The sequence below is a fragment of the Xiphophorus couchianus genome, chromosome 21 (assembly GCF_001444195.1).
Source record: "Xiphophorus couchianus chromosome 21, X_couchianus-1.0, whole genome shotgun sequence".
In the NCBI taxonomy this organism is placed as follows: domain Eukaryota; kingdom Metazoa; phylum Chordata; class Actinopteri; order Cyprinodontiformes; family Poeciliidae; genus Xiphophorus; species Xiphophorus couchianus.
In genome coordinates, this window is record NC_040248.1 from 10,943,806 (window position 1) to 10,959,678 (window position 15,873).

The 15,873-nt window shown below is 42.3% G+C and overlaps 1 protein-coding gene across 1 annotated transcript; it reads right to left on the reverse strand.

The window, feature by feature from the left end:
- Positions 1 to 2,468: 2,468 nt before the first annotated feature.
- On the reverse strand, positions 2,469 to 15,784 carry LOC114137146 (neurofilament heavy polypeptide). The gene is made up of 17 exons (XM_028005718.1): positions 15,439 to 15,784; positions 15,290 to 15,357; positions 14,514 to 14,557; positions 13,915 to 13,979; positions 13,682 to 13,830; positions 13,012 to 13,069; positions 12,606 to 12,813; positions 12,407 to 12,493; positions 11,999 to 12,181; positions 11,225 to 11,865; positions 10,486 to 10,980; positions 9,570 to 10,143; positions 9,422 to 9,486; positions 7,489 to 7,629; positions 7,209 to 7,369; positions 7,037 to 7,127; positions 2,469 to 2,784 (listed from the first exon to the last, which is right to left on the reverse strand). The coding sequence occupies exons 2-17, from the start codon at positions 15,311 to 15,313 to the stop codon at positions 2,702 to 2,704; spliced, it is 3,069 nt and encodes a 1,022-aa protein (XP_027861519.1). The 5' UTR covers positions 15,314 to 15,357; positions 15,439 to 15,784; the 3' UTR covers positions 2,469 to 2,701.
- Between the last annotated feature and the right edge of the window lie 89 nt (positions 15,785 to 15,873).

A 15,873-nucleotide genomic window follows, 5' to 3' on the forward strand; every position in this document is an offset into this window, starting at 1 on the left:
ACATCTTATGTTAAAATGAAAACAAAATTCTTCACCAGTGATTCAGTCAACCCTACAGTACATTCGCATTTGTCAATTTCTCTGCACCAATGCTGTAACACAGACAGGATATTTGGATGTAGAGATGTACAATAGATTTGGGATATCATTAAAATTCTCCAGTGGTTAAAGCAGATTTTGATTCGTGGAATGAAATCCTGCCCTGTGGCGACTCGAGCCGCCGGAGCTCCACCCAGAGCTGAGCAGGGAAATCAGACAACATGAAAACGATCAAACTGTGAGACTTTCCCTGCAGAGAATCCTCCTTTCTTTACTCTGTAGTTGAGTCATGCATGTTGGTTTGCTTAGCTGACAATTGGACCTCTAGTGCCTGCAGAGAAACCAAGCATGGTTAGATGAATTATACAATAAATTAAAAAGATTTTTAATGAGTAACATTATGTTCTAGTTTGATCAGATAGAAGCTAAGCTAAATGTGTGCAGCTAAGCGCTCTTTGCTGTGTTCAAATATTTAACAGCTTAATGGTAGAAAATGTCAAATTCGCTATCAGAAACGCAGTTTACCTCCCCGAAGTAAATTAACTAATAGCTGAAATGGAAAAATATAGCTGAAAAAAGTCTCTTTGTAAATAATATCTTTTAAGATGGTGAAGATAGAACGTGGGGCAGCGATGTGTGCAGCTCCTAATGGGGTTAAAGAATTTGCTGGCTCAAAGTTAAACTGTAAGATGATAAGTTCCCCTGTTTTTACTGAGCATTAGCTGCATTCCTGCAGTGACTTGCAACAGAAAAGAGCTTTTTGAACCCAATGTTGAGTGACTTTGTAGCATCTATGATCCATCTGAAAATAATTTGTGCAAAAGATAAGACTATGTTTGGTTGATCATTTATCTTTGTTTTAGCATTTCCTGGCAGTAAATGTTATTCCCCTGGAGAAAACAAATTGCTTACTTGTCCTTACATGGTGCCATATTTGAAAGGAAAACACATTGATGGGTTGAGCTCATTTCGGAGCTGTCCGTTTGCTAAATGAAAAAACAATTTAATTGCCAACAGGTTTGTTTCTTGAAACTGTAATCATCTAATCCAATAAACAAGAGTCAATAACAGAATAAGGTGTTTAGCCTTGGCAGAGAGGATATGGCATGTTTGATGAGTGAAACTCGCAAGCACATTGTCCTTACAAATGCAGCCATTTTCAAAAATAAATAAACAGGCTTTGCTATATGTATTGCCAAGAAGAACTGTAGCAACAAAGAAATAATCAACCACATATAAGCTGACATGGTGTTTGCTAGCTGTACTTGTTAGAATTCTTTATGAGAAGGGCTGGAGAAAAATGAGGACAGATGTTACTGGGATTAGGCCCAGAGATGATGAGGAGGGCCTGTTAAAAGACTCCCAAGCAGCACAGAGTACCATAAAGTCAGTAGACGAGCAACTCTGGAAGCATCCACAAGCTAAGACTACATGAAAGATTCTCAATGATGACAAATAAAACTTTATGGAGGATTTATGACATTTTTTTTCTTTTAAAACTTCGAATCAGTGGTTTTTTGTAACGCAATCTCCCATTTAATCTTCATCTCCATCACCTTAGATCCATCATTATTAGATATTTTTGTGTCTCCTTATACTTGAATAATCAAAATGTTTGTTGTGTATACCTGTATTTTTTCCTTTTATATTTAACTATTGTGTTGATTTTATTTCTTTACTGGATGGTGTCTTTTTTTTTCCAATGTTAGCACAGGATGTAAACTAAGCTGTCAACTAACTCACATTTAACTTAATGTATTTCGTCACTTTCTAAATAAATTCATTTAATTTAAAGAGATCAATTAAATTCTATCTTTGCAACATTAGCTGGAATACATTTTTGTTGCTTTGTTACTATAGGATTTTTTTTTCTCAACTTCTGCAAACTGACTACAATTTTTTTCTTTTTTTATGTAGGATAAATGTTACATTTCAAAGATCTTTGAATAATTAATGATGAATCCAGCCAGACATTCCTTTTGTTATATGAAGTAAGCTAAGGGTGGGAAAGTAATTTAAAGAGGAATATAAGTGGTTAACGGAAGACAGATAATAGAATATTAAATTGATACATTTATAAAAATTGGATTCCAAATGGAAGCAAATGTTTCTTCAACATATTGTAATATGTACAAATATTTTTCAACCATAATAGTTTCATAGCCATTTCTTTAATTATTTTCCCTTTTTTGTACAGAGTTAGTTTCTGTCACTAAAAATGGTAAGAAAATGCAAAATTAAAGAAAATAACATGGAGTTGGCATTATTACTCTTAGTGAAAATACAAAACTCATAATAAAAAATACATCCCCATGAATCAATTGTTTCAATTAATAACTTGTAAAAACCTTGCAGTTCTATATCACATTTAACTAAAGGAAGCATATGTAAAACCATAAAAAATGAAAAAATAATTGGCAAAGCAATACAAAGTGAACACTACTTTATTTACAATTTCTTTATTTTTATTTTTTTTGCTTAAGCAGAATCTAACAAACTGCTACGTGTTTTAAAAAAAGTCTTGCCTCAATTGTTCAGTAAATGTTTTTTAACAAAATTGGTATTTACAGCTCACATTTTGAAATTAAATTAAATCAGATCATCAAGCTTTTTGGAGGCAGACATTTGGAGTCTTCATTTAAACTGTATCACTGGAACATCTTCAGTCCAAACTCTCTGCCAACATCCTGGTGAAGTACAGAACAGACGGCTGTGCGTTGACGTTTTGGATGCTGTAGGCCTGTCCTGCAAGAATAAGTTGCGCAAAAATATTAGCTAAAAAACTGAATAAAGCTATATAGGAAGGTGAAGAAACAAGAAAACTATTCCATCCATCCATCCATCCATCTTCTTCCGCTTATCCGAGGTCGGGTCGCGGGGGTAGCAGCTTCAGAAGGGAGGCCCAGACTTCCCTCTCCCCAGCCACTTCTTCCAGCTCCTCCGGGGGAATCCCGAGGCGTTCCCAGGCCAGCCGAGAGACATAGTCCCTCCAGCGTGTCCTGGGTCTTCCCCGGGGCCTCCTCCCGGTGGGACGTGCCCGGAACACCTCACCAGGGAGGCGTCCAGGAGGCATCCTGACCAGATGCCCAAGCCACCTCAACTGGCTCCTCTCGATGTGAAGGAGCAGCGGCTCTACTCTGAGTCCCTCCCGGATGACTGAGCTTCTCACCCTATCTCTAAGGGAGAGCCCAGCCACCCTACGGAGAAAACCCATTTCGGCCGCTTGTATCCGCGATCTCGTTCTTTCGGTCATGACCCAAAGCTCATGACCATAGATGAGGGTGGGAACGTAGATCGACCGGTAAATCGAGAGCTTCGCTTTTTGGCTCAGCTCTCTCTTCACCACGACGGACCGGTACAGCGCCCGCTTGACAGCAGACGCTGCGCCAATCCGCCTGTCGATCTCCCGCTCCCTTCTTCCCCCATTCGTGAACAAGATCCCGAGATACTTAAACTCCTCCACTTGGGGCAGGACACCCCCCCTGACCCGGAGAAGGCACTCTACCCTTTTCCGGCTCAAGACCATGGCCTCGGATTTGGAGGCACTGATCCCCATCCCGGCCGCTTCACACTCGGCTGCGAACCGATCCAGCGAGAGCTGCAGATCACGATCTGATGAAGCCAAAAGGACCACATCGTCTGCGAAAAGCAGAGATGAGATCCTGAGGCCACCAAATCGGATCCCCTCAACACCTTGGCTGCGCCTAGAAATTCTGTCCATGAAAGTGATGAACAGAATCGGTGACAAAGGGCAGCCCTGGCGGAGTCCAACTCTCACCGGAAACGAGCCCGACTTACTGCCGGCAATGCGGACCAGACTCTGACACCGGTCATACAGGGACCTGACAGCCCGTATCAAAGGGCCCGGTACCCCATACTCCCGGAGAACCCCCCACAGGGCTCCCCGAGGGACACGGTCGAACGCCTTCTCCAAGTCCACAAAACACATGTAGACTGGTTGGGCGAACTCCCATGCACCCTCCAGGACCCTGCTGAGGGTGTAGAGCTGGTCCAGTGTTCCACGACCAGGACGAAAACCACACTGCTCTTCCTGAATCCGAGGTTCGACTATCCGACGGACCCTCCTCTCCAGGACCCCTGAATAGACCTTGCCAGGGAGGCTTAAGAGTGTGACCCCTCTATAATTGGAGCACACCCTCCGGTCCCCCTTTTTGAACAGGGGGACCACCACCCCAGTCTGCCAATCCAGGGGAACTGCCCCCGATGTCCATGCGATATTGCAGAGTCGCGTCAACCAACACAACCCTACAACATCCAGAGCCTTAAGGAACTCCGGGCGGATCTCATCCACCCCCGGGGCCTTGCCACCGAGGAGCTTTTTAACCACCTCGGCGACCTCGCCCCCAGAGATTGGAGAGCCCAACCCAGAGTCCCCAGGCTCCGCTTCCTCAGTGGAAGGCATGTTGGTGGGATTGAGGAGGTCTTCGAAGTACTCTGCCCACCGGCCCACAACGTCCCGAGTAGAGGTCAGCAGCACACCATCCCCACTATAAACAGTGTTGGTGCTGCACCGCTTCCCCCCCCTGAGACGCCGGATGGTGGACCAGAATCGCCTCGAAGCCGTGCGGAAGTCTTTCTCCATGGCCTCTCCAAACTCCTCCCACACCCAAGTTTTTGCCTCAGCAACCGCCCGAGCCGCATGCCGCTTCGCCCGCCGGTACCCATCAGCTGCTTCCGGAGTCCCACAGGCCAAAAAGGCTCGATAGGACTCCTTCTTCAGCCTGACGGCATCCCTCACCGAAGGTGTCCACCAACGGGTTCGAGGGTTGCCGCCGTGACAGGCACCGACAACCTTGCGGCCACAGCTCCGATCGGCCGCCTCGACAATGGAGGCACGGAACACGGTCCACTCAGACTCCATGTCCCCCACCTCCCCCGGGACGTGTTCGAAGTTTTGCCGGAGATGGGAGTTAAAGCTCCGTCTCACAGGGGATTCCGCCAGACGTTCCCAGCAGACCCTCACAACACGTTTGGGCCTGCCAGGTCTGACCGGCTTTCGCCCCCGCCACCGGAGCCAACTCACCACCAGGTAGTGGTCAGTGGACAGCTCCGCACCTCTCTTCACCCGAGTGTCCAAGACATACGGCCGCAGATCCGATGAAACGATGACAAAGTCGATCATCGAACTGCGGCCTAGGGTGTCCTGGTGCCAAGTGCACATATGGACACCCTTATGCTTGAACATGGTGTTCGTTATGGACAATCCATGGCGGCCACAGAAGTCCAGCAACAGAACACCGCTCGAGTTCAGGTCGGGTGGGCCGTTCCTCCCAACCACGCCCCTCCAGGTCTCACTGTCGTTGCCCACGTGAGCGTTGAAGTCCCCCAGCAGAACAAGGGAGTCCCCAGGAGGAGCACTCTCCAGTACCCCCTCTAAGGACTCCAAAAAGGGTGGGTAATCTGAACTGTCGTTCGGCCCGTAAGCACAAACGACAGTCAGAACCCGTCCCCCCACCCGTAGGCGGAGGGATGCTACCCTATCGTTCACCGGGGTAAACCCCAACGTACAGGCGCCGAGATGGGGAGCAACAAGTATGCCCACTCCTGCCCGACGTCTCTCTCCCTGGGCAACTCCAGAGTGGAAGTATGTCCAGCCCCTCTCAAGGAGACTGGTTCCAGAACCAGAGCCATGCGTCGAGGTGAGACCGACTATTTCTAGCCGGAACCTCTCGACCTCACGCACTAGCTCCGGCTCCTTCCCCACCAGAGAGGTGACATTCCACGTCCCAAGAGCCAGTTTCTGCAACCGAGGATCGGACCGCCAGGGTCCCCTCCCTTGGCCGCCACCCATCACACAGTGCACCCGACCCCTTTGGCCCCTCCCACGGGTGGTGGGCCCATGGGAGGGGGGGCCCATGTTTCCTCTTCGGGCTGAGCCCGGCCGGGCTCCATGGGTAAAAGCCCGGCCACCAGACGCTCGCCATCGTGCCCCCCCTCCAGGCCTGGCTCCAGAGTGGGGCCCCGGTGACCCGCGTCCGGGCGAGGGAACACCAAGTCCAAGGTTTTCCTTCATCATTGGGGTCTTCGGGCTGCACTTTGTCTGGTCCCTCACCTAGGACCTGCTCCTAGGGCTGCCACCTTATCGTGGTGGAGGGGTTTGAGTGCCCCAATGATCCTAGGAGCTATGCTGTCTGGGGCTTCATGCCCCTGGTAGGGTCACCCAAGGCAGAAAACTATTAAATATTTATTTCACATAGAAATGTTAATATATTGATACCTAATTTGATTTTTATCTATAATTAATTATGCAAGTAATTTAACTTCAGGTAAACGCTGTAATGAGTCTTGTTTTACTGATTGAATAAAAAGATAATGTGTAATGTTATCTTTAGCAGTTAGCGTAATTTCCGTTTGGTTGAAATATCTTCAGAAAGATGCTTCCTGCAGCTGTCCGCCTCCATCCTAATCAAGTGGTAAGTTATTTTCTTGGAATGTTGTATTTGGTTTATGTCACACATCTCCTCTGTCTTGTTGTCCAAATAATTGAATTTTAGACTAATTAGTTAGTTAAATGAACATTATTCCAGACATTCTGGTATTTGTCTATGATCTTTCTGGCAAACCTCAGTCTGATCCTCAAGTTTTTCTGAGAGAGCAAAGGTTCCCTTAAACTTGTGCACTCTTATTGTTCAGACTGTAAAGTTTCATGTCAACAATAGCAACAGCCAGTTTTAGGTTCTATGGTGACATTTTAGGGTTTTTGGAGATTTAGCATCTTGCTGATATTGTCTTAGTCGTTTTACCCATACTAACAAGAGAAAAAAGTGGGTGTGTCTTCATTTAGTCATCAAAATATTTAGATTTTTAACATTTACAGAAAACCTGAAGCAGTTTTTCTTCCCATCTCTCAGTATTCCTAAAATTAAATTTGAATATTTTTAATGTCCAAAAACACAATGTCCTAATTTGATTACACGGTTAATAAAAGAAGGACTTTATTTTGTATTTGCAAAAGTGACAATATAGTTATTCTTACCACACTTCACCACAAAAGCTTGGCCTGAGCTGTAGTGAGAAACGCTGCCGTCGACGGTGACCTTCACCGAGCTTGTTAGTAAGTTAAAAATCTTTAAAAGATAAAAAAAAAAAAAAGAAATTAGAAATAAGGGGCCTGATATTTTCAAAGGGTTAGGAGAAAGTGCACTGACAGTTGTTGCACTGTGATCCACCCAGAGGGGTTTCTTCGTGTAGGAGCCCATCAGCAGTTTTCCAGCGCAGAAGGAGCTGCTGGTGAAGTCCTCCTGGATACCCAAGGCATAGCTTTGGTAGGAGTACCACTGGAACAGGTCAGGAGTGATTGCAGTGTCACCTGCAGCAGGAATACACATGACCCGATGTCTCAAATTTTGTCCTAACACATGATAGAGTATGAATGAAACCTGTATTTAATTCCTAAACAGTAATCATTACGTCACAAGATGTTCTTACCATCAGCCTCCACGGTCCAGAGGCTCTGGAACCATTCGGTGATGTTTTCCTTGTCATTTGAGTGTAAGATCAGGGGCTTGAGAGGGTAGGCACAAAAATCTGACACAGACAGCACGGCGTGGACCCTGGATGACAGCAGATCTGGAACACACAATGAGAGATATAAGAAAAACATTTGAAACACAGATGGCAATTAGTCAGAAAAATGTATTTTCGGAAGCCGTGACATTCGATGGAAGTGAGGTTAATGGAAGAACATTAGTGGTAAAACTTGTCGATGTGAGCAACACACCCCGGAGTCAAAACCCCAGGTCCTGCATTTTTAATTCCCCTAAGGAGCTGCAGGGACTCAGTGTAAATATTGCAGTGTGGACGCCCACATTTTTAGCCCGACAAGAGCGACAGTGAAATGTGGTGAAGTCGTCTGATTAATTCAACGGCAAACCACTGCTTTCCACTGAGCCAGCGGAGAAAGTAATCTTCCCAATCTCTGCAGCAGAGAGGTACAACCTGAGATGTGGACCAAAAAGGTTTCACTGAATCTGAATTAAAGGTCGAGTATTTTTGCATTCTTTCACCAGATAATTTCCCCCATAATTCCTGCTGAAATCCTGATATTTCTGGCACAGGTCAATCAGGCAAAGGATTTTTTTTTTTGTAAGAATTAAATAATTTATGTTTTCATAAATACCTCTGTCTCTAGTTTTCACTCCAAGGACCCGTAAAAGATTTTAAAGTTCTGGAGATCTCATTTCATGCCATTTGTGTTGCATTCAACATCCCACCACAATTAAATATGTGCAAAAAGCATTAAAATAAATGACTAATTAATTAATACGGCTAACGTTTCTGAAAATATTGCTTATAGTCCTGTGTCCTCCTCTCTGAAGCTCACTCAATGAGTTTTCTACGATATCTACATCCATAAAATGTTATTTTTCAGCCCGTTTAATCATTTCTGAGATGATTGGGGCATATATGTTTTATCAGAGATCAGCAGATTTTATAAAGAGTTCATAATACCTCATATTTTGACAAGATTGCCAAGACATTCGAAAAGAAAACAGTCCTGCAGCATCTTAGATTCTCCACTGTACTTTAGGAGAAAATCGATGGTTTTTTTCCGCGCATTTTCATCCTTTAAACGCTCCATTGTTTTTCTATTGTTGTGGAGTTGCTAAAAAAATGGGTCTCTGTGTTGTATCATATTTATACCTCAGAGAAACAAGACTCATGAATTACAAAGTGCAGGTTTCTTGAAACTCTGCTCAACTTAAAATCAAAAGTTAAAAGTTCAAGAAATTTGTTGGTTGCATTTTTTAAATTAGAAATAATTAGGGGAAATAACAAACATCTAAACATTGGATTTTGTTTTCCTTCATTGAATAAATGTAAACGTTGGATTTTTCAAAATATTTTTCTTAATAATTACATAGTGAGATAAAAACTTTTTAAACATTTTTACCAGAGGTACCACACCAGATGCGTGTACTTTGAGGAGTAAAAAGAAAATATAAAGTCATTGGGTGACAATATTTGATAGTTTGACTTTTTATGATATCTAAATATTTCACAAAACTGTTTAAAAACCAAACAAGAAGTTATGTTTGTTGCAAAAACAATTGTTGTCGATACAGTCTCAAAACATTTCCAGCTGTTTTGGAAACAGTTTTGTGAAACATTATTGTTCTCACACATCTGTGGATTACATGTCCTTTCAGTTCCTAATAAGCAGTGCAATGAAAACAGATTGTGATGGAATTCTGTTCAAAAGTTAGCAATGAAGACTTGAGAAACCATTAAAATTGTCTTTCCTTTATATTTATCAATGCAGCTCTGTTGAAACTTGTAAACATGTCATTCTTTGGGCTAATTGAAAACCAGCAGAGAAAAGAAACAGAGAAGTGAAAACTGTTACAAGACTTAAACGTACTCGCGTCATCGTCATACTTTTCCAGGTTAATCATGGAGGACGGTCCACTTTTGAGGACTCTTAACCTGCAAAAGGAAAAAAAAAAACCAGTCACAACAAACCCGGGGTGACAGTAAAGACAGATTGAGTAATTTAGGTTCTTCCTTACGTGTCCTCAGCCTGACACTGTCTGAACAGTGAGACCTCCTGGTCGGGCTGTGTGCATTCATCCACATCCGCCCCACTGTGCATGTCTGCATCAGGCCTGCTGCCTGTTATAGGGCCAGTATCAGCGCTCTCCTCTGAAGGCTGGGACGTGACGTTACGCATTTTACAATGTTGCAAGTGTCTGTTGGTGACCGCGAGACCGCGGGTCTCCACGACTGAAGGGTCTTTAAATGTTGCAAGAGAGCGTCTGACAATCTTTGGAGCAGACAGAGGCTTCACAGGAGCCTTTGGAGCTCCCCCTTGTGTTTTTGAAGCACCATTGCAGTTTTTGGGAGCGCCGAGTCTGAATGGTGTCTGCTTTGGCCATTTCTCCCCCTTCTGTTGAGGTTTGGGGTCGTTTCGGGGAGGCTGCGAGTCGATGGTTTCCAAATCATCGGCCTTGGGAGCTGCCCACCAGTCACCCGGTGGCTTCCTCCTACGTTTTGTTGGTTGGGTTTCCCTCAGCTGCTCCTTTTGCTGACATGTCTGAGATGCAGGGGTGGAGGTGTGACGATAGACTTTTTGAAACTCACCTCCTACAACAAAAGTACATTCAACAGTTATTTCCAGTTTTAGGACACTTGAATGCCACTACTGTTTCCAATTTAGGCTACTTCCAAAGTCAAACTAGCATGCCGTAAACTGAACAGGATAAAGCTGAGTGGATTTTCAAATATAGAACTTTGATATTTCTGGCAGCTTTTGAATTAAGAACATAAATTACCCCAGCTTTTACAAGTGATGAAACAACACAATGCAAAGTTGGCTTCTAGTGTAGCAGTGGAAATAGAAGAAATTTAGAATCAGCCTATCAGTCAGTATTTATAGCAGTTGTTCATGTTAAGGATCTGAGGACTTTCCAGCTCTTGTGATCTTACGTGAGTTGAGGCTGTGGTCTCTCTTTGAAAAGACCAAGGGGCTTGAATGCTCATCCAACTCTTGATCGGAGATCTGCTGCTCCTCCAACTCTGCCACAAGTCTACGGGGTTTTTCTGCTGTTTCTTTATTCTTCACATCTCTTGCGTTTCTCCTTTTAGGCGTTTTCCTTTTACTCTCCTTAACTTCTTTGGTGTCTACACTGGCTGACTTTATGGGCTCTTTAGAGTTTCTCCTTGCCAGCGCTTTGTCTTTCTTGTTCTTAACAGTCGAAGGTACAGCTGTGCTGGGCTCTTTTCTCTTCAGTTTGGACTTTTTGAGGGGTTGGGGGGCTTCTGCTTGCTCTGGGTTCGCAGGGGAGCTCACCCACCAATCTCCAGGCGGCCTCCTTTTTCTCTTTCGAGAAAGCTGGGCCTCTACAGACGAACTGCTTGAGGATGCAGCTGACTTCTTGTCTTGCTTGACCTCTTTGTTTGCTTCAGACTTTATGTCTTTGTCTGCAAGGTAGCAAAGAAACGTCAACAACACCAAGACATGTAGTCATACACATGCTGCTTGAGTTACAAGACAAAAGGGTTTAGAATGACGCATTCTAAACGCACAATAGCCTAGATCAAGTACTAATATTAAAGTTTAGCAAAATAATGTAATATTTAAAATGAGTAAAGCATAAACAAACAGAAAAACTAACCAAACAGTAAGTTTCAGAAAATTCAACGCCAGCTGAGATGATGCCCTTACCCGTTTCTGCTGTCTCCTGTACAATTTGCTCCTGATGTTCTTCTCTAAAATCATCAGGCCCTGTCTCCTGCACATCTTCAGATCTTTCTGTCTGGCTTTTCTGCTCATTTAATGAGTTTGTCGAACCTTTTAAATTCTGGGCAGCTTCTTTTTCCGGTTCCACATTTGTTTTTCCTTTGGGTTGATGTTCTGACTCGTTTGTCTGTTCTGAAGGAACTTTCTTTTGTTGTTTTTTCTTGTTTGGTTTTTCTTGCTCAACAAAGTCGCCTGCAGGAAGATCTAGGAGACTGAGGAAATCTCCCTTGTTGTCATTAGACTCCGCCACCTCACGGTTTTTCTCTTTCCCTTTTTTCTTCTTTGTTCTTTGATTGACAGCCTGACTGTCCAGTTTGCTGTTGGCCATTTCGCCTTTCTTTTGTTTCCGTGAAACCTCGATGGGACCCTCATTTGTCCCCTTGTCTGTTGAGCTCTTTTTATCATCAGCGCTGGATTTCTTCCTCAGCCTCTCTTTCTTACTCAAGCCACTTTTGCTTGGAATGGAAAACCAAAGCGGTGAATTATCTTCTAGGATCAGGAAATCATCCTCTGGCTCCGGAGGGTCAGGAGGACAAGGCTGTGCTTTGACTGGAGTTTTCTTGGAACTTAAAAAGCACACAAGTGTCATTTATTTGTAAAATGAAAAACAATACAATACATTTAAATAACCCTAAAGATTTGTTTGTAACATTAATCCACTAAAATAGATTATTAAGATGTCCTTTTATCTCAGTTTACCATGATGGTAGGGATTTTCTCGCCAGCTGGATCTTCTTCAGGAAACCAATCATGTCCCTTTTCACACGTGAAGATGGTTCTGCAGGCGGCTGAGTGGAATCCAAGCTGGACTTTTTGGTAGAAGAAGCAACTTCGGGCTCTATTCTCACTTTCTGAACTGAATCCTTGATGTTTTCATCTTTGCTGTTGAACACACAAAAAGAAAATACTCAATCGGTTCACAAAAATGATTAATGATGACACAATATCATGTTTCCAGAAATGTAGAATTACTTTTTAACTCGTACTGTGGGAAAAAGATAAACCAAAATATAGCCATGTCAGTGCTATATAGATAGTTAACATCTAGCAGCATGTAATTACTAAATTATTTGGGAAATAGTTAAGTATTAAGAAAAAAAAGCTTACCTTGGATTTTGGACCACTGCTCCTTGACTGGACAATTTGGTCAGGACAATCCTGGTTGAAGGTGACTCCAGTATCCAATCATCAGTCCTATACATAAAAATAATTAAAACAAATGAAAAAACACAAAAAAGTAACAAATAAAAACTCTTAATTTATTTCAATGGGGTTTTCTAGAAGAAAATTTAAAAAAAGCTCCTACTCCTCAGCTACTTGTCCATTGCACTGAGGCTTCTGGATGGGAATGGGGTCCGCTTCAGGTTCTTCTGTTTTCTCTTCACGGTTAAATGGAATCTGGGTCACACCATCATCATCCTCCTCCAGATTCTCTGTGGTCTTTTTCCCTGGATTATGTTCTATGGGACTAGACGTCTTAATCGGCGTGTGTGCTTCAAGCGGGAAACCCGGATCTGCAAACAAAACAAAAGAGGTCTAGATTATTTACAAAAAACAAAAAAACATGATGATAAAACATAAACAAAGACTTTATAAACATTTAATGTCTTCCATTTAATACTAGTTTATGATTTTTGGTGTAATTATGAATCACTCCTGCCACCTATTGTTGTTTTATATGTGCTTTACACTTTACTAGATGAACATCTTACCAGTGTCCAGATTAAGTATTGGTGAGCTTGCAGGAACCTCAACATGTCCGTTGGGAGCCTAAATGGAAATAAAAAAAATTAAGCTAAATGGTGTCAAATTCAAGTAAAGTACATGAAACCTAAACAAACATCCAGGTGCCGAGACTATAGACCAGGGGTCTCAAACTCCAGGCCTCGAGGGCCGCTGTCCTGCAGTTTTCAGATGTGCCACAGGTACAAAACAGTGGCATGAAATGGCTTAATGACTTCCTCCTTGTGTAGATCAATTTTCCAGAGCCTTAATGACCTAATTATTCTATTCAGCTGTGGTGCAGCAGAGTCACATCTAAAAGTTGCAGGACGCCGGCCCTTGAGGACTGAAGTTTGACACCCCTGGACTAAAGCATCAGAAACTATTATATTGTACTCTACACCAGAAGTGGGCAACTCCAGGCCTCAAGGGCCAGTCTTGTGCAACTTTTAGATGTATCTCTACTTCAACACACCTGAGTCAAATAATGAGGTCATTAGCAGGACTCTGAAAAACTTGACTGCACTTGGGAGGTGATTCAGCTGTTGGATTCAAGTATGTTGGACCAGGGCAACATCTAAGAGTTGCAAGACACCAGGTCGCAAGGACCAGGATTGCCCACCCCTGCTCTACACCCTCTAAAATCATCACTGTACTAACCTGGTACAAGGAGATTTGGTATTCTGCAAGTTCTTCAGCTGGATGTTTTTCTCGTGAGACTGGAGACATGGATGCTTCACTGTAGTTTGTCCCAGAGCCAGAACTCTGAAACAAAACAGATGGTGGGTGTGGTTCAGGTACACACACATCTGCGAAAAAAAAAAGAAGCTAATTATTGCACAGGCTTAAACATCTCAACACAATGACAAAAGTATAAAAAGGTGAACAGTTACCTATGTCATCAAACATCTTGTCAACGTCCTCGTATGTGAATGATTCTACCCACTGATTGGACAAACTGAAACAGAAAGTTCCGGGAAAAGTTAAACATTATATGTCCAAACAAGTATTTACAATAAATGTTGCCAATAAATGTGCTTGATTGAAGTTTCTTTTACTTTCAACAAACAAATATCCAATGAAATGCATTCATTCCTCCAAGCAGTAAAAGTAAAGATTTTCAACAATATCTCTGTTCATGCATACATGTAGCGACTTCTTTGTTGCATTTGTCGTTGTATAAAATCTTTTGATATATTTAATATAACAAGTTTAAGTGGTGATACACAGCTAAACCTTTACAGAGGAAAACATGTCACATATCTATTTTTTCAATCACAGCTTGTGAAATTACATTCAAGAAAGTTATCCTGAAAAATCCACCGAGACAGAATCCACTTCATAATGTAAATATGTCTAACCTGAACAGATAAGTCAGATGTGATCAACGCTTCCTCAATGTAAATGTTGGTTAGTTACATGAGACTAAAATGATCAAGAGACCTTTAAGAACAAATTCCACAATTAGTCTACTAAATAACCAGAAGCATACCTTTTCTTCTCTGTAATGTAACACAGTTTCCTCCTGGGTCTCCTCTGAGAACAGAAAAAGTCCATCAGTTTTCAACAATAACTACTACAAAGCTGTTTATTTACAAAAAAGGTTATAAGACCAGCAAATAATATACCACTTATGCCAGTCAAGTAATAAATAATCCTAAAAATGAATCCAATCATTTAACCCCGTGAACACTGGAGAAAATATTTACACCGACTTTAGAAATCACAACACAACCACAAACCTCAATGTATTTCATTACATTTAAATCACACATAGCTGAAGGAGGTGGAGTACAATTTTGCTGTGGAATAAGAATGATGCATGCTTTTCGGTTGCACTTTTAACAAACAAAAACCTGAAAAGTGTTTTATTTTATTTAATTCAGCAACCTGTACTCAAAATATCCTATTTCTGCAGATTACTTTACCGCGTTGAGCCTTGATTATCATTACTACACCCACAAACATATTTAAAGAAAACATACATAGTATGAGAGCTCTCAGTATCACTGAAATATCAATGAAAGTAGTTGGATCATTGAATATGACAGGATCAACCTGGTTCCACATCGGGTGGATTTAGAATGAAATTATTATAGTTTTGCTGTTTTAACCAAATAGTCACAGAGAGGTACTGGAAATTCCTAATATTACACTCGTTAACTACTCACAGCTGGGGTTAGAGCAGGCCCATGATAGTTTGGAGCCCTCCTTCTGCAGATAGGCGATGAAGACACAAAAAGAGCAAGAAAACAAGCCATAACTCACCAAAGTCGAATACTTGGACTCCATTTTTGTCTGCCAGTTGTTAGTGTTTTGAACTGCGACGACGTTTCCTACATCAGTCGATGCTCAAGTTAACAGCTAACGGCAGCTTTCATTTCAAGTCCAACTGTTACTTTTTTTATGTAACTTACCAAGTATGTTCTAATGAGCCACTCAAACGGCAATCTATTAGATCAATATAAGCAAATGAGAGAAGTATTTTATCAAGTTTTTCACTCTAATAAACAGTCCCAGAAAAAATGGCGCTGTTGAATATTTGTAAATACCCCGCGCAGAAACCCGACACTTCTTTGTCCTGCATTTAGTCTTACAGGTAACGGTGTTTGAAATTGTATTCACTTTAACATCCAGTTTATCCTCTCAAATTATACGTTAGGAACGTCTTAGCTGCTAAACTTACTTATAAACTTTCAGAACTTATTTCTATACTTTGAAAATATCTATGTCTCACCTTTGTGAGATTTGTAACCTGGAAGACGTCGTTCAGGGTTTACAACACAGACAAAATCTTCTTCTTCTACTACACATCGATTGTCTGACTTACTGCCCCCTGTTGATTGATATGG